We start from the raw sequence: 19,993 nt of genomic DNA on the forward strand, positions 1-19,993 counted from the left end.
ATTGAATACAATGGTTTTCTGATGCTTCTGGGACTTTTTTTTGACAGTTTCAATAAAAGATTTACCAGTTAAAAGTTAAAAAAAATATATATATAAATTGAAAAATCTTATCAACTGTTGTTGGTTGAGGCATTCAAATGGTCTTAATGTAGAAAGGTACCAGAGTACTGTGGAAACATCTTTGGTTGGAACCCTAAACAATTTGATGTCCTATATGGGAATAATACCCAAGATGTTGTAGTGAAATGGGAGTAGCACTGCATGTCATGTCTTTAGCCATGTTTTGACATTACAGGGTATATGTATCATGATTTCTTACTTGCTGTGAATTGAGATTTGTGAATGATGTGGTAATATTTGACTCTTTCCTTACAGTTCCTATTCAGCACGGACCGTTGTACTACAGCGTGGACCCGAGGGATATGGATTTGTACTACGGGGCGCAAAGTGTGAGTACCTCACTAAGAACGTGATATGTTGTGTTTTATAGGACTGGGAGGTGTGTACTCGAGGGTAGCTAGAGGGCAGGGTTCGTGTTGACGGGTAGATTGTGACTATGAATTATAAGGTTTTTTACTCAGTTCATGATCAGTTAATTTTAGTTGGATTTCTTTTTGACAGCTTGAATGACAATCACTAAAGACATTATTAGATAATGTTGTGTTGAGTTATGTCAGACAGGGATTTGTAGTTTTAGCGGGTTATATCGTGTGATAGATTGAAGTCCTGTTAATTTGGTATTAGGAATATTTTATTATTCCAAGGTTAGTAAAATTTTAATGTGTAGAGTCATCTGTTCAGATTTATTTTGAGTATTAAATCAACCTAGATTTGAGAAATATTGTATAATTGATTTAAAATGAGAGGAATCCTAATGCCATGGTAGACAGATAGATATTGATGTCGCCAGATCACGATGGCATTATGACCCTACTTCAGATAACACCACATTTCCTCCAACACTCGAAAACCTGCGATAAATGTTGGTACGTCATATGTACCTACCAACTGATAATAAACTATGTCGTATCTATACATACCAGCTTTTAAATGAGAGGACATTCTGAATTCACTTTCCTGATTTGAAAATTACCAGAACGCTACCTTTCCAACAGGTCTTTGTTGATGGTGGTAATCACCTCAGGTTAATTATTCATATACCACATAGTAATAAGAAATTCATTGGTAGAATAAAGATCATGTGACCATCCAGATTGTAGATTATTTAGCTAAATTTAGTGACGTGTACCTTGTGTAGCGGTTAGTTGAGGTTGCAAGGTCTAGATCGTACTTTTCGTTAAGTTTAGTGACGTGTACCTTGTGTAGCGGTTAGTTGAGGTTGCGATGTCTAGATCATACTTTTCGTTAAGTTTAGTGACATGTACCTTGTCTAGGTCGTACTTTTTCTCTACATTCGGTGACATTAAGACCTACTTGTGACCCTTGGGAGGCAAAGATTGGCGATTTATGGTGCCCTTTGCATTGATATGAAATCTGTTTTGAGAAGTTGAATTTTGTTGAATGAGTTTTTGAGTTGGTTGTTACAACTTTAGGGTCAGTGAAGGAGTTGGCCTCTGTTCAGATGTTTATAGTCAAGATATCAGCTTGTTTGCCCTGGCCAGGTAAAAGTCATCAAGAAATTTTACACATCAGTAAGTCCGCCATGAAAACCACAAAGTGTTAGAAAAACATGAGAGGAATGACTTTTCTGTCACCCAAGTTTATTGAAGATTAGAGTTTTTGTTGACAATACACCTGAGGATTGGTATGCCCTCCTCCTCCCCATGTATTTAACAGCAGGTAAAAACTCTGGTTAGCTTAATTGACTACCTCTGCACCAGATTTAGCTAAGACTGTAGACATCTACCTGTACAGAAATTCTATGATTTGCCGAGATACACTGTGCCATTAGTAAAGTTTCTGTAAGAGATTTTTGATGAAGTTTAAACTGTATAGTGTTTGACCTGTGTGGATTGTTGGCCTATTATGAGGGACAGTGTTACCTTGTGTCAACTTACCTGGATCAGGGAAGGCACACAAACATTTGATTTATTTGAAATTACATGGATAAATCAAGAGCCTGGGGGATTTAGCGAGAAAAATTGACCTGGACATGTACCTATCTCACACCTGCCTGGGAAGCTTTGTCTATCTGTTACTTCCCAATGTAAAACATGATCTATTTTTACATGAAGACTTTACAACTCTCCTTTTATTTTGAACCATTCTCCCTTTTGTGTTGGTCGTCAACACAGATTTCTAACTTCAGTTTCCCTTGTATATAAGGTTATATTCTTGGTATATGATCAGAGTCCCTCAAAATGTTGCCTTCCATGCCGTTAGTACACCGAGATAGGTAAAGGTTAGGCCAAGTAACAAACCTCATACAGAAAATAGTATCAAATTAAAAATGACTTTAATGTCAAATACTACAGGTCTCGGTATGAAGTTGGAAGTTCATATAAATCTTCTCATGTCCTGATCCCAAAATAACTATCCTGTCTTTATGTACACGTTGTATGTGTTATAGGTAACTGTGGATATGTAACCTATAGCATGAACATTCAGTGTGGCGTGGGTACTAACAGGGTGACCATGCAGGTGTATAGGTGTACTGTGTATCCTAGATCAATACTATAGATCTAATCAATAGGTCAAAGGTCATCATTATTGTAGGTAATCTGGTACTGTGATAAACCCAGGTGACTACATAGACCTCTCTAATGGGTGAAACAGACTCATGGTTAGATATGAATTTTATATCTTTTATACACAGATTAATAATCAGATTGATAATTTAACATTTCACAGGTAAAAAAATAGCGAGGGGGTGTTATTACCGAACATTTCATCTGTGAAATAACACAGTGAAGGGTTGATATTACCAAACATTTCACAGGTGAAAAAATAGCGAGGGGGTATTATTACCGAACATTTCATCTGTGAAATAACACAGGGAAGGGTTGATAGTACCAAACATTTCACAGGTAAAAAAATAGCAAGGGGGTATTATTACCGAACATGTCATCTGTGAAATAACACAGTGAAGGGTTGATATAATTACCAAACATTTCACAGGTAAATAACATTCACACCAAGGTTAGTCCCTACTGACGATGATACATTATGGTATGTAAGATGTCTCAAGGTATGAACAGCTGTTTTCTGTAAAGGGAACGTTACATCACAAAACTATAATTCAGCCTCCCTCAAGTTTTACAGTATATGCTCAATGTGAAATCACAGTTAACCTAATCTACCCCATACAGCTGCAATAGAATAAATCAAATAAAGTCAAGCTGGGTCCATTATAGAAATTCAGTGGTTGGGTATGAATTCAAGGAAGATGTCAAGCTGTTGCCACTGTTAAGACATATGTCAGTATCACATCAGTGAAATCAATTCTGTTTGAGACTGCTGGCTTTGTTTAATCATTGACTGGCGTTAAGATTTACACATATTTCCCCCTGAAGCGCAAATTTGTGATACGTACTGGGCATGTGGTGGTGGATATGACATGGCCTGTAAGCGGAAAATAATGAAATGTTTTCGATGGAAAAGATCTAAAAATCGGGAGCACACAGATATTGGACATTTCTGGCTGAATGAACTGCGTAGGTATATTTTGAGATCTATGGTAGTGATAGAGTGATCTCCCTTTCTTATGGTCGCTCAGGTCATTCTTTCATGTTGTTGGGTTTTATATTGAAAATGATCAGGATTCTTTAACTTAACATTAATTAATGGGAGGTTAAGTGGTTTTCCGGTAATTATCTTACTGTTATGGCTACAGCAAATTATCAGTCCACAGAAGTCATATTTATGGTCTACAGATTGTAGTTATTTATAGTGCATCTGAATAATCAAATGTGATTGGTCCATTTAAGTGTCCTTTAGGGTGACATCCATTTGCTGTCATTGGTCAATAAATAGCTTGTCCTGAGCCCAACAGTTTGATATCTACACAGATATTTGTATGATACTTGTCAGCTGTGTATACCTGGTCCAGTATGGAGATGGAGGACACCATCTCATTAATTCCTCATCAACAGTCAGGACCCGGCTTCCTATAATCCACTTAGCTATTGAATTTTAAGATGAGTCATTTTCTAACATTGATGAGATGGATGTTATTGGAAACCTTGACAGCAGTGAAGAAACTGGTTTGAAGGTTCGGTTACCTTAGCAACAGTAAAATATGTTGATGATAAGGTATGGGGTGTCAGAATACAATGGTATGAACAGCTGTCACCAAGTGTGGAGAAATACTGTTAGGATTAGTGCTGGCACCACTTAGTTTGGATATATATAGACACTAGGAAGGAATCTCCTACTTTTATTTACAAAAAAACCCCAAAGACTTCCTTTGATAATTGTCCATTAAAAACCATAGAAGCATGTGCAAGATTTTAGAGGAATATTTTGTTCCACTGCTAGATATTCTGTGTATCTGGTACTTACACACCTCCAACCAAACTCTGGCTATATCTATACCAGAGAGAGGTGTAGGGATATTTCTGTGTATCTGGTACTAACACAGCTCCAACCAAACTCTGGCTATATCTATACCAGAGAGAGGTGTAGGGATATTTCTGGGTATCTGGTACTTACACAGGTCCAACCAAACTCTGGCTATATCTATACCAGAGAGAGGTGTAGGGATATTTCTGTGTATCTGGTACTAACACTACCAGGTAGGAGGATAAATGGCGATGGATTAAAGATCACCCAGTAGGTGTTACATTGCTTTATTGGTGATTAGGATGATTAGAAGGAATGTCTGAATCTGCATGAGGGGCCATTTGTCAGATAGGGGTCATAATGAAGGAGGTATATTACTGTCAAATGACTGAGTGGGGACATAGTTGGCCCCGTACAGGAATCCCTGGTCATCACTGTGACTCCTCAAAGCTCAACCAACGATACATAGATAGCAATAGATCACCGAGAAGGATGGAACACCCTAGATAGCAATAGATCACCTAGAAGGATGGAACACCCTGATGTATATACTTTTTTTTTACTCTATTGTATCTTAATTGTCTCAAATTTTATTGAAAGTTGTACCATCCTTTAACCCACTCTGACCATAATATCAACTTAACTTGATATTGGAATATTACTGAGATAAATAGTAATACATTACGTATAGTACTGAGATAAATAGTAATACATTACGTATAGTACTGGGATAAATGTTAATACATTACGTATAGTACTGAGATAAATGTTAATACATTACGTATAGTACTGGGATAAATAGTAATACATTACGTATAGTACTGGGATAAATAGTGATACATTCTAATTACATATAGTACTGGGATAAATGGTAATACATTACGTATAGTACTGAGATAAATGGTAATACATTACGTATAGTACTGGGATAAATAGTAATACATTACGTATAGTACTGGGATAAATAGTAATACATTACGTATAGTACTGAGATAAATGGTTATACATTACGTATAGTACTGGGATAAATAGTAATACATTACGTATAGTACTGAGATAAATAGTAATACATTACGTATAGTACTGAGATAAATAGTAATACATTATGTATAGTACTGAGATAAATAGTAATACATTACGTATAGTACTGAGATAAATAGTAATACATTATGTATAGTACTGAGATAAATAGTAATACATTACGTATAGTACTGTGATAAATAGTAATACATTATGTATAGTACTGAGATAAATGGTAATACATTACCTATAGTACTGTGATAAATGGTAATACATTACGTATGGTACTGTGATAAATGGTAATACATTACGTATGGTACTGATATAAATAGTAATACATTACGTATAGTACTGAGATAAATAGTAATACATTAAGTATAGTACTGAGATAAATAGTAATACATTACGTATAGTACTGAGATAAATAGTAATACATTACGTATAGTACTGAGATAAATAGTAATACATTAAGTATAGTACTGAGATAAATAGTGATACATTACATATAGTACTGAGATAAATAGTGATACATTACGTATAGTACTGAGATAAACGTTTAAACCTTACATGTAATATTGGGATAAAAATCTATTTAGTGTGTCAGACAGACAGCTTTACGATTGATCAGACCTAAGTCGGATGTTAATGGACGAGTTGACATGTTAAGTAGCTGTCCATGTCGTGTCCAGTCACTGTCCAGTCACTGTCCAGCATGTGTCTGTGTACTATATAAAACTCACACCCAGTGTTACAGTTAAGTGTTTTTCATATCAGGTAAAAAAAAACCTACTTGAAAAGTTACAAACTTTAACACCATGGAGACGTTTAGTATGATATGGCTCTAACATTTCATCATCAACACCAGACTCACCAAATCTCCACCGTCTAACCTTTCATCATCAACACCAGACTCACCAAATCTCCACCGTCTAACCTTTCATCATCAACACCAGACTCACCAAATCTCCACCGTCTAACCTTTCATCATCTACACCAGACTCACCAAATCTCCACCGTCTAACCTTTCATCATCAACACCAGACTCACCAAATCTCCACCGTCTAACCTTTCATCATCAACACCAGACTCACCAAATCTCCACCGTCTAACCTTTCATCATCAACACCAGACTCACCAAACCTCCACCGTCTAACCTTTCATCATCTACACCAGACTCACCAAATCTCCACCGTCTAACCTTTCATCATCAACACCAGACTCACCAAATCTCCACCGTCTAACCTTTCATCATCAACACCAGACTCACCAAATCTCCACCGTCTAACCTTTCATCATCTACACCGGACTCACCAAATCTCCACCGTCTAACCTTTCATCATACACCAGACTCACCAAATCTCCACCGTCTAACCTTTCATCATCAACACCAGACTCACCAAACCTCCACCGTCTAACCTTTCATCATCTACACCAGACTCACCAAACCTCCACCGTCTAACCTTTCATCATCTACACCAGACTCGCCAAATCTCCACCGTGCACTGCTTACTTTCCAATACCTTCAGTCAATGTTTTTTCAAGAGATAATTTATGTTGAAAAAACAAATTCTAGAGCAAAGAACAGCTTGTTTCAGGGCATGTGAGATTATTCAGGTGATCTCAAACAATTGGCCTACTTTTATTCTATGAGGTTCAAAGTGTCATGTAAGAAAGCAAGCAAAAATAAAGTTAAATTAGCTGTAGGGTACAAGTCAAGTCAGGTGGATTGATTCCTTTGTGGTACTGTACATTCATAACTGATAGAAAAACAAAAAAGTTACCGGTGTGAATGTTGTAATGAGGGTTATGTTTGGAATGTTGTTTATTGATCGGTGTTAGAACAAGGTTGGCGATGACCTCTAACAAAGAAGTGTGGAGGATTTTACATTCTTTCACTAAATACAAATATATTCCTTTTATATGTTATGTACTAATAGGCTGCTACATCAGACATACAGCCATTATCAGTTGAGATTGGTCAGGGTTCACTGGAACACAGTGAAATTCCACTCCCATACTACCAATCTCTGGTTTTCATTGCTGTATAAAGTAGTTTTTGTTTGTACCTTTGGATGACTTGAATAACCGAACATTTCTTTCCCTATTGATAATAATGATTGAGTGTATGGAGAAGGTTTTATGCTATAGGAACTACAGCAGATGTTGTACACGAATGACACCCCACACCAAAGGACTGTCAAGGCTGATATATAATCCTAATGATATATTTAAGCAGTGTTGACCCAATCAAAGCGATATTAATCCTGAAAATTGAGAACAAATTCCACGGAGTTATGAACAGAAAATTGAATTTAAACGTAATTATACACCGAGTCTGACTTGCGACTGAAAGCTAACTTGGTTTTAGTCATGGAGTGTCTAGAATGCCTGATATGGACTTCACAGGTGAAGGAATTTTGAAACAGCTATTATATGTTCCTGTTTCTTCATGTTCAGAAAGCCAGGTCTTGTGATGATGAATAGCCTCGTGTCGATTATAGTAACTAGTACTCCATTAAAAGTTTACAGTAACTGAAAGTGCCTGTCATGGAGTTTTTGTGATAATTAAATTGATCTTCGAGAGTTTCCCTGCAGTCGGTTGCTGTTTTCATAGACAGGTATTTCTATGAAATTGGTGGCTGTAATTCAGGGAAGGTTTTGTGGAAATACTGGCTGTCCTCAAAGAGAAGTTCTACCTTTATCAGGGAGAGGTGAACTTGTGGAGTTGAACAGGTTTTACAGGGAGAGGTGAAATTGTGGAGTTGAAGAGGTTTTTGTGTTGGTGGCTTTCTCTAGAATAGAGGGCCTGTAGAAAGTAACAGTGACATTGGTCAGGATGGGAAATGTTGTAAAATCGGGAAGAACTGTCAGCTACTCTGCTAGACATACAACATCAGCTGGAACTAATGGTGATAACACAACACCAGACAGAAATGTTCTTAAAACCTGGAAAAGGAGCATAAATAAAGGATTCCTCACAAAGAAGGAGAAGAAATCTCTGGAATCTGGTAAAACAAAAAATATCAGTTGACAATAACTATTGAAATGATCATGCATGTCCATTACTAGAATTATATGTACTAAATTTATCTTGTCTTTACAGCCCAGACAAATGCCACTGGAGAGCTGGACTTTTGTCCGACAGCGGAATTCCCTGCCCTTCAGTACCTGGACAGTGTTGACCCAGGAAGTAGATCTGACAGAGCCGGACTCAAGTCAGGAGACTTCCTATTGGAAGTAAGTTTTCTCTCCTTCTTTTAAAGTATTATTCTTTATCTCACTCACTGTCTTCAGCTATTATCGTCAAGGTAATTAAGCGTCTTATTTGCAGTTTACTTTATAATATTTTGATATTAAATTTATCTTGACTTTCTGCCAGTATTTGATTTGAATTGCTCTTTAGAGTCCTGTTTATATTATTTATATACACAAGTAATTTGTCTTTCCCTCTCGTATCCCTTTGATATCTACAACAATTATCAGCTGTTTGGAATGTTTATATTAAATGTTTATCAGATATATTGTCCTGGGACAGCTTCTGCTGTGATGAATGGTCCCTGCTTTGATACTCTGTGGTGATGACAGGCTAAATGTTGTGAACTAATTAGTGTTAATTATTTCAAAGGGAGACAACTGTAGTAATATTTAAAGGGAGATAACTGTAGTAATATTTAAAGGGAGATAACTGTAGTAATATTTAAAGGGAGATAACTGTAGTTATATTTAAAGGGAGGTCACTTATGACACTACAATGTGTAATGTATCATTACATCAAGGCAGTATATGCTGATGATATAATAAAATGTGTATATAACGATATCACAATATCACGTGACTCCCGATCATGACAAACATACGGATCATGAGAAATTGACCTGATACTGTTTGATAAAATAGTTTCTGGAAACAGAAGGAAGATTTCATTCTTTGAATAGGGGATAGGTAGATGACCTACATATCTGTGTGTTGATCCTACCTATGTAGTGTAAGTAAAGGTATGTGGTCATGTGATCCTGCTATCTATAGATAACTCAGGGTCGCGGGGTCAACCTGGCACAGGCTTGTCGAGCTTTTACCCATGTATAATATTAAAGTCTGGCACAGGCTTGTCGAGCTTTTACACATGTATAATATTAAAGTCAATTAAGTCAAGGTTTTTAGCTTTCCACATCCCAAACACTTACCTAAACAGCACAATAAAGGAGTCCATGAAACATTATTTTGATAGTTACTAACTGGAGATCAAACGTTAAAAAATAACTGTCTGTGTGTATGATAACAATCAACTTAGGCTGCTGTTATGGATCTAGATAATTGTTAGAGCTAACAAATAGCTGCTATCAAGTTAAAAAGGTTCAAGAGAAGGGAAAAAATCGCTGCATTCATTAATTAAAAAAAACTGTTGTTTAGCTTGGGTTGAAGCCAGCTGTGATTTGCTAACATGAATCACGAACCGTCGATAGGTGTACAAGGTCACAATTGTGTTTACTTTAGAGGCGTAGGCTTCTGTGTGTTATCAGGATCGCCAAATTTTGATTTATACTGATATTAGTTATAAACAATGGGTGATATTCCATGACTTGAGCATAACCATTGGTTCTACTTATCAACTGTGGCATTAGATGCATAATGGAGCAAGTCTGAGTTCTACAGTATAATAATTTTAAAGGAATTAATTAAGTCAATGGAGTAAACATTTTCAGTGGATATTCTCAGTATAGTAAAATATATATCTTCATAAATCAATATACTACATTAAAATTACATTGTTGAATTATGTATTCCAGACAGTTACTCTGGTATAGCTCTATATTACATTATGTAGAGTTTGTTATCTGACAGATACCATTAATAGGATTGTACACATATCTGTATACCATTGGTATCATGCCGGAGTTTGTGTCTTCACTAGTCCAATGAATTTTGATATCCAGTGAACATGATCCATGTTAATTATGTCCCAGTTATTCTGTTAGGGAGATAGGTATACAACTTTATTGTTTAATCTCATGAATAATACAAATTAGATACGATTGCCTCAGACATATGATAGAAGAAACCTCGGAAAGGTGGTTACAGTGTAGAAGGTTGTTCGTTGTAAAGATGGCAAACTATTTGATGTACTCAAAAGTTAGTAATAGGATCTAAGATATTTCTTCACCAAAACATTGTCCATTTTAATTAAAATCACTATACAATGTGTAATGCAAAAAAATGCATGAAACTTTATATAACCTTGAATGTTATGAGAAAAATGTGAATTTCATCTGTTAAAAATCGGTAGGTAATTATTATCGGTACAACAAAAATTTAAATTTAAACATCTCCAACATTCATTTGAACTCGAACTGACCCGATAGCTGCACGTGCACATCTGGGACGTATGAGGCAAAATGTCATCAACAGCTAGGAGGCAGTGGTCGTATAGGCAATATAGAGCACCAACAGCTAGGAGGCAGTGGTCGTACAGGCAATATAGAGCACCAACAGCTAGGAGGCAGTGGTCGTACAGGCAATATAGAGCACCAACAGCTAGGAGGCAGTGGTCGTACAGGCAATATAGAGCACCAACAGCTAGGAGGCAGTGGTCGTACAGGCAATATAGAGCACCAACAGCTAGGAGGCAGTGGTCGTACAGGCAATATAGAGCACCAACAGCTAGGAGGCAGTGGTCGTACAGGCAATATAGAGCACCAACAGCTAGGAGGCAGTGGTCGTACAGGCAATATAGAGCACCAACAGCTAGGAGGCAGTGGTCGTACAGGCAATATAGAGCACCAACAGCTAGGAGGCAGTGGTCGTACAGGCAATATAGAGCACCAACAGCTAGGAGGCAGTGGTCGTACAGGCAATATAGAGCACCAACAGCTAGGAGGCAGTGGTCGTACAGGCAATATAGAGCACCAACAGCTAGGAGGCAGTGGTCGTACAGGCAATATAGAGCACCAACAGCTAGGAGGCAGTGGTCGTACAGGCAATATAGAGCACCAACAGCTAGGAGGCAGTGGTCGTACAGGCAATATAGAGCACCAACAGCTAGGAGGCAGTGGTCGTACAGGCAATATAGAGCACCAACAGCTAGGAGGCAGTGGTCGTACAGGCAATATAGAGCACCAACAGCTAGGAGGCAGTGGTCATACAGGCAATATAGAGCACCAACAGCTAGGAGGCAGTGGTCGTACAGGCAATATAGAGCACCAACAGCTAGGAGGCAGTGGTCGTACAGGCAATATAGAGCACCAACAGCTATGAGACAGTGGTCGTACAGGCAATATAGAGCACCAACAGCTAGGAGGCAGTGGTCGTACAGGCAATATAGAGCACCAACAGCTATGAGACAGTGGTCGTACAGGCAATATAGAGCATCAACAGCTAGGAGGCAGTGGTCCTATAGGCAATATAGAGCACCAACAGCTAGGAGGCAGTGGTCGTACAGGCAATATAGAGCACCAACAGCTAGGAGGCAGTGGTCGTACAGGCAATATAGAGCACCAACAGCTATGAGACAGTGGTCGTACAGGCAATATAGAGCACCAACAGCTAGGAGGCAGTGGTCGTACAGGCAATATAGAGCACCAACAGCTATGAGACAGTGGTCGTACAGGCAATATAGAGCACCAACAGCTAGGAGGCAGTGGTCGTACAGGCAATATAGAGCACCAACAGCTAGGAGGCAGTGGTCGTACAGGCAATATAGAGCACCAACAGCTAGGAGGCAGTGGTCATACAGGCAATATAGAGCACCAACAGCTAGGAGGCAGTGGTCGTATAGGCAATATAGAGCACCAACAGCTAGGAGGCAGTGGTCCTATAGGCAATATAGAGCACCAACAGCTAGGAGGCAGTGGTCATACAGGCAATATAGAGCACCAACAGCTAGGAGGCAGTGGTCGTACAGGCAATATAGAGCACCAACAGCTAGGAGGCAGTGGTCGTACAGGCAATATAGAGCACCAACAGCTAGGAGGCAGTGGTCGTACAGGCAATATAGAGCACCAACAGCTAGGAGGCAGTGGTCGTACAGGCAATATAGAGCACCAACAGCTAGGAGGCAGTGGTCGTACAGGCAATATAGAGCACCAACAGCTATGAGACAGTGGTCGTACAGGCAATATAGAGCACCAACAGCTATGAGACAGTGGTCGTACAGGCAATATAGAGCACCAACAGCTAGGAGGCAGTGGTCGTACAGGCAATATAGAGCACCAACAGCTATGAGACAGTGGTCGTACAGGCAATATAGAGCACCAACAGCTAGGAGGCAGTGGTCGTACAGGCAATATAGAGCACCAACAGCTAGGAGGCAGTGGTCGTACAGGCAATATAGAGCACCAACAGCTAGGAGACAGTGGTCCTATAGGCAATATAGAGCACCAACAGCTAGGAGGCAGTGGTCCTATAGGCAATATAGAGCACCAACAGCTAGGAGGCAGTGGTCGTACAGGCAATATAGAGCACCAACAGCTAGGAGGCAGTGGTCGTACAGGCAATATAGAGCACCAACAGCTAGGAGGCAGTGGTCGTACAGGCAATATAGAGCACCAACAGCTAGGAGGCAGTGGTCGTACAGGCAATATAGAGCACCAACAGCTAGGAGGCAGTGGTCGTACAGGCAATATAGAGCACCAACAGCTAGGAGGCAGTGGTCGTACAGGCAATATAGAGCACCAACAGCTAGGAGGCAGTGGTCGTACAGGCAATATAGAGCACCAACAGCTAGGAGGCAGTGGTCGTACAGGCAATATAGAGCACCAACAGCTAGGAGGCAGTGGTCGTACAGGCAATATAGAGCACCAACAGCTAGGAGGCAGTGGTCGTACAGGCAATATAGAGCACCAACAGCTAGGAGGCAGTGGTCGTACAGCCAATATAGAGCACCAACAGCTAGGAGGCAGTGGTCGTACAGGCAATATAGAGCACCAACAGCTAGGAGGCAGTGGTCGTACAGGCAATATAGAGCACCAACAGCTAGGAGGCAGTGGTCGTACAGGCAATATAGAGCACCAACAGCTAGGAGGCAGTGGTCGTACAGGCAATATAGAGCACCAACAGCTAGGAGGCAGTGGTCGTACAGGCAATATAGAGCACCAACAGCTAGGAGGCAGTGGTCGTACAGGCAATATAGAGCACCAACAGCTAGGAGGCAGTGGTCGTACAGGCAATATAGAGCACCAACAGCTAGGAGGCAGTGGTCGTACAGGCAATATAGAGCACCAACAGCTAGGAGGCAGTGGTCGTACAGGCAATATAGAGCACCAACAGCTAGGAGGCAGTGGTCGTACAGCCAATATAGAGCACCAACAGCTAGGAGGCAGTGGTCGTACAGGCAATATAGAGCACCAACAGCTAGGAGGCAGTGGTCGTACAGGCAATATAGAGCACCAACAGCTAGGAGGCAGTGGTCGTACAGGCAATATAGAGCACCAACAGCTAGGAGGCAGTGGTCGTACAGGCAATATAGAGCACCAACAGCTAGGAGGCAGTGGTCGTACAGGCAATATAGAGCACCAACAGCTAGGAGGCAGTGGTCGTACAGCCAATATAGAGCACCAACAGCTAGGAGGCAGTGGTCGTACAGGCAATATAGAGCACCAACAGCTAGGAGGCAGTGGTCGTACAGGCAATATAGAGCACCAACAGCTAGGAGGCAGTGGTCGTACAGCCAATATAGAGCACCAAACTAGATTTTGTGGTAAAGCTCCAACTCTGATTTTCCATCTAAATATTTTTGACACTAACAGTAACAATGCAGTAAAACAATTGTATAAAGGATATGTGTTGAAACCATATTTGAGAAATCAAAATATCAGGATCACCTAGGTATCACTGACTCAGAAATGACCAAACACAGTAACTTGTGTATTCATCAGAATCACCTAGGTATCACTGACTCAGAAATGACCAAAGTAACTTATGTATTCATCAGAATCACCTAGGTATCACTGACTCAGAAATGACCAAACACAGTAACTTATGTATTCATCAGGATCACCTAGGTACAAAAAAATGTATCACTGACTCAGAAATGACCACAGTAACTTATGTATTCATCAGGATCACCTAGGTATCACTGACTCAGAAATGACCAAAGTAACTTATGTATTCATCAGTTGGAGATTTTAGCAGATAATTATTTTTTATGACCAATCATGTCAAATGTGAAACATGAAAATGTTACAAATATGATCAGTGCTTGTGAAACGATGGATAAAGCACATTTTAGTGTAAATTACAGACAGTGTCACCTCTGAGTTTATGCATGTCTAGATTAGCAATTCTAGGTCAGTGCTTTTATTAATTAGCTTCAATTTTCATTTGGCTGAAAACTTTTGTCAGTACCTCATGAATTACGATAATTTCAGTGAAAAATGAATTACTGTGTGGTATATTTTTATTCCACTGTATAGACCAGGATCAACCAATATTACCATATATACCACCACTGTATAGACCAGGATCAACCAATACTACTATATATATACCTCCATTGTATAGACCAGGATCAACCAATATTACCATATATATATATACCACCACTGTATAGACCAGGATCAACCAATATTACCATATATATACCTCCACTGTATAGACCAGGATCAACCAATATTATCATATATATATACCACCACTGTATAGACCAGGATCAACCAATATTACCACATATATATATACCACCACTGTATAGACCAGGATCAACCAATATTACCATATATATATACCACCACTGGCACTGTATAGACCAGGATCAACCAATATTACCATGTATATACCACCACTGTATAGACCAGAATCAACCAATACTACTATATATATATACCACCACTGTATAGACCAGGATCAACCGATACTACCATATATATATACCACCACTGTATAAACCAGGATCAACCAATACTACCATATATATACCACCACTGTATAGACCAGAATCAACCAATACTACCATATATATACCACCACTGTATAGACCAGAATCAACCAATATTACCATATATATATACCACCACTGTATAGACCAGGATCAACCAATACTACCATATATATATACCACCACTGTATAGACCAGGATCAACCAATATTACCATATATATACCACCACTATATAGACCAGGATCAACCAATACTACCATATATATATACCACCACTGTATAGACCAGAATCAACCAATATTAACATATATATATACCACCACTGTATAGACCAGGATCAACCAATATTACTATATATATACCTCCATTGTATAGACCAGGATCAACCAATATTACCATATATATATACCACCACTGTATAGACCAGGATCAACCAATATTACCATATATATATACCACCACTGTATAGACCAGGATCAACCAATACTAACATATATATACCACCACTGTATAGACCAGGATCAACCAATATTACCATATATATACCACCACTGTATAGACCAGGATCAACCAATATTACCATATATATACCTCCACTGTATAGACCAGGATCAACCAATATTACCATATATATACCACCACTGTATAGACCAGGATCAACCAATATTACCATATATATACCTCCACTGTATAGACCAGGATCAACCAATACTACCATATATATACCACCACTATATAGACCAGGATCAACCAATACTACCATATATATACCACCATTGTATAGACCAGGATCAACCAATATTACCATATATATATACCACCACTGTATAGACCAGGATCAACCAATATTACCATGTATATACCACCACTGTATAGACCAGAATCAACCAATACTACTATATATATATACCACCACTGTATAGACCAGGATCAACCGATACTACCATATATATATACCACCACTGTATAAACCAGGATCAACCAATACTACCATATATATACCACCACTGTATAGACCAGAATCAACCAATACTACCATATATATACCACCACTGTATAGACCAGAATCAACCAATATTACCATATATATATACCACCACTGTATAGACCAGGATCAACCAATACTACCATATATATATACCACCACTGTATAGACCAGGATCAACCAATATTACCATATATATATACCACCACTATATAGACCAGGATCAACCAATACTACCATATATATATACCACCACTGTATAGACCAGAATCAACCAATATTAACATATATATATACCACCACTGTATAGACCAGGATCAACCAATATTACTATATATATACCTCCATTGTATAGACCAGGATCAACCAATATTACCATATATATATACCACCACTGTATAGACCAGGATCAACCAATATTACCATATATATATACCACCACTGTATAGACCAGGATCAACCAATACTAACATATATATACCACCACTGTATAGACCAGGATCAACCAATATTACCATATATATACCACCACTGTATAGACCAGGATCAACCAATATTACCATATATATACCTCCACTGTATAGACCAGGATCAACCAATATTACCATATATATACCACCACTGTATAGACCAGGATCAACCAATATTACCATATATATACCTCCACTGTATAGACCAGGATCAACCAATACTACCATATATATACCACCACTATATAGACCAGGATCAACCAATACTACCATATATATACCACCATTGTATAGACCAGGATCAACCAATATTACCATATATATATACCACCACTGTATAGACCAGGATCAACCAATATTACCATATATATATACCACCACTGTATAGACCAGGATCAACCAATATTACCATATATATATATACCACCACTGTATAGACCAGGATCAACCAATATTATCATATATATATACCACCACTGTATAGACCAGGATCAACCAATATTACCATATATATACCACCACTGTATAGACCAGGATCAACCAATACTACCATATATATATACCACCACTGTATAGACCAGAATCAACCAATACTACCATATATATATACCACCACTGTATAGACCAGAATCAACCAATATTACCATATATATACCTCCACTGTATAGACCAGGATCAACCAATATTACCATATATATATATACCACCACTGTATAGACCAGGATCAACCAATATTACCATATATATATACCACCACTGTATAGACCAGGATCAACCAATATTACCATATATATACCTCCACTGTATAGACCAGGATCAACCAATATTACCATATATATATATACCACCACTGTATAGACCAGGATCAACCAATATTACCATATATATATATACCACCACTGTATAGACCAGGATCAACCAATATTACAATATACCACCACTGTATAGACCAGGATCAACCAATACTACCATTTATATATACCACCACTGTATAGACCAGAATCAACCAATACTACCATATATATATACCACCACTGTATAGACCAGAATCAACCAATATTACCATATATATACCTCCACTGTATAGACCAGGATCAACCAATATTACCATATATATACCTCCACTGTATAGACCAGGATCAACCAATATTACCATATATATATACCTCCACTGTATAGACCAGGATCAACCAATATTACCATATATATACCTCCACTGTATAGACCAGGATCAACCAATATTACCATATATATATATACCACCACTGTATAGACCAGGATCAACCAATATTACCATATATATACCTCCACTGTATAGACCAGGATCAACCAATATTACCATATATATACCTCCACTGTATAGACCAGGATCAACCAATATTACCATATATATACCTCCACTGTATAGACCAGGATCAACCAATATTACCATATATATATACCTCCACTGTATAGACCAGGATCAACCAATACTACCATATATATACCACCACTGTATAGACCAGGATCAACCAATATTACCATATAAATTCTGTACTTGATTTTTCCTGAGGACATAGCTTCTCATCACTGACTCTACTTCTATTAACCAAGTCCTTTGATGTTTCAGATCAATGGGGAGAATGTGGTGCGAGCTTCACACGATCGAGTGGTACAGCTGATTCGCCAGGCCGGCGATACTCTGGCCATGAAAGTGGTCACAGTACAACGACCCGAGACAGCTGACCAGTGGCTCCAGCACCAAGATGGCTCAATGACGCTCCCCGTCCGCGGGGGCAAGAAAGCGGGTGGGTACATAGAGTTATATAGGAATGGTATCATTGATACCACTAGTTATCCAGCTGTCCCTTTAGATAGGGAGGGAAACATATCAGGGGAAGATAAGTGATAGTTTAGGAAAGACTACTGCATATATTCCAACCTGCTTATATATGTGTTTAGTTCTATAAGTAAAATCAATAAGGACTGGGAATGTCAGTTCTGTATATTGATTTATAGATAAAACTCAGAATACATTTGGCTGTTTGACAAGTGACAGCGCGCTGATGGGTAAAAACAGAACATGAAATATTCAGAAAGAGGTTTTGTCTTTGTTGGTTTGTTGGACATCCTCGGTGACAGTAGTAGTGTGTAGATATACTATTCTAGTATGTTGTAGTTCCCTGTACCACATTATAACATTGTAGATATACTATTCTGAGTATGTTGTAGTTCCCATACCACATTATATTATTGTAAACTATTTACCATCAGTTGTCATCAGGTCTGAAATCTATGCCTATAACTTTGATAATGTTAGACGAATTGTATCAGACATCGTAATACAATGTGTACGCTTGTTTATACATTTTGATCTGTAATTATCAAACCATTATCATTTGTTATACTTTAATCATATTTACATTGCCATTAACAATTATCCTAGTGTTGATATTTAATCAACTTTTTATCATGATATTTAATCCCCATAGATCTAACGTAATGTAGAATGTATTGTTTGGGTATAGCGATGATAGAAGTATCCCTGGTAGTAAATGTGGTGGACTAGACTGGTGGAGGCCATATTATACCTTATATACACACAAAATTAATTGGAAGTACAAGCTAATTACAATTGATGTTTCTCTGAAACGAGAGTAATTATTGAAATAATTATAAATGGATGTATACAACAAATTACAAGCTGTACCATCCTGTAGAAGTAACGTTGATTTCCGTTTCTTAAGCTGATGAGGCATTTGATATTCTTCAGTGTCTGCAATTAATCATTTATTACATATATGACTGAAAAATAAATCATGATCAGAATAAACAAATTTTAAATAAAAATTTATAAGGTATGATGTAGGTAATTGTGTATCCTGTTACTGTACCTATAGGGTATATGGCCCAGCACGATAGATGCATGTAGTTATAACTAACAGTAAATCTATTTACAGCGCCCCAGCCTCCCCAGCGTAACCCTCACACCTCCATCTCCCTGACCAAGACCCAGGGCAAGCAGATTGCAGAGGGCATGGCGGAACTAGGTAACTAAATAAGCTCATCAGGCAGTCTTTATTTTCAGCCAAAGTCAGGATATGCCTTCATGGTGGTGCCTGTTTTCATTGCACAGGGTGTTCAATCACTTTGTTAATAATGTAACTAACAGTCAGATATAACAATACATTTAGTCACAGACAGTAAC

At 38.4% G+C, this 19,993-nt stretch overlaps 1 protein-coding gene across 3 annotated transcripts in view; it reads left to right on the forward strand.

Moving 5' to 3' along the window:
• The window catches only part of LOC117328276 (protein shank-like), a 126,309-nt gene that overhangs the window by 90,636 nt on the left and 15,680 nt on the right, over positions 1 to 19,993 (forward strand). For all 3 annotated transcript variants that reach the window (XM_033885789.1, XM_033885790.1, XM_033885792.1), the window contains 4 exons: positions 376 to 449; positions 8,585 to 8,718; positions 18,416 to 18,593; positions 19,746 to 19,835. In XM_033885789.1, the coding sequence (XP_033741680.1) occupies positions 376 to 449; positions 8,585 to 8,718; positions 18,416 to 18,593; positions 19,746 to 19,835 (476 nt within the window). The remainder of the gene's footprint in view (positions 1 to 375; positions 450 to 8,584; positions 8,719 to 18,415; positions 18,594 to 19,745; positions 19,836 to 19,993) is intronic.

The sequence above is a fragment of the Pecten maximus genome, chromosome 5 (assembly GCF_902652985.1).
Source record: "Pecten maximus chromosome 5, xPecMax1.1, whole genome shotgun sequence".
NCBI classification, from domain to species: Eukaryota; Metazoa; Mollusca; class Bivalvia; order Pectinida; family Pectinidae; genus Pecten; species Pecten maximus.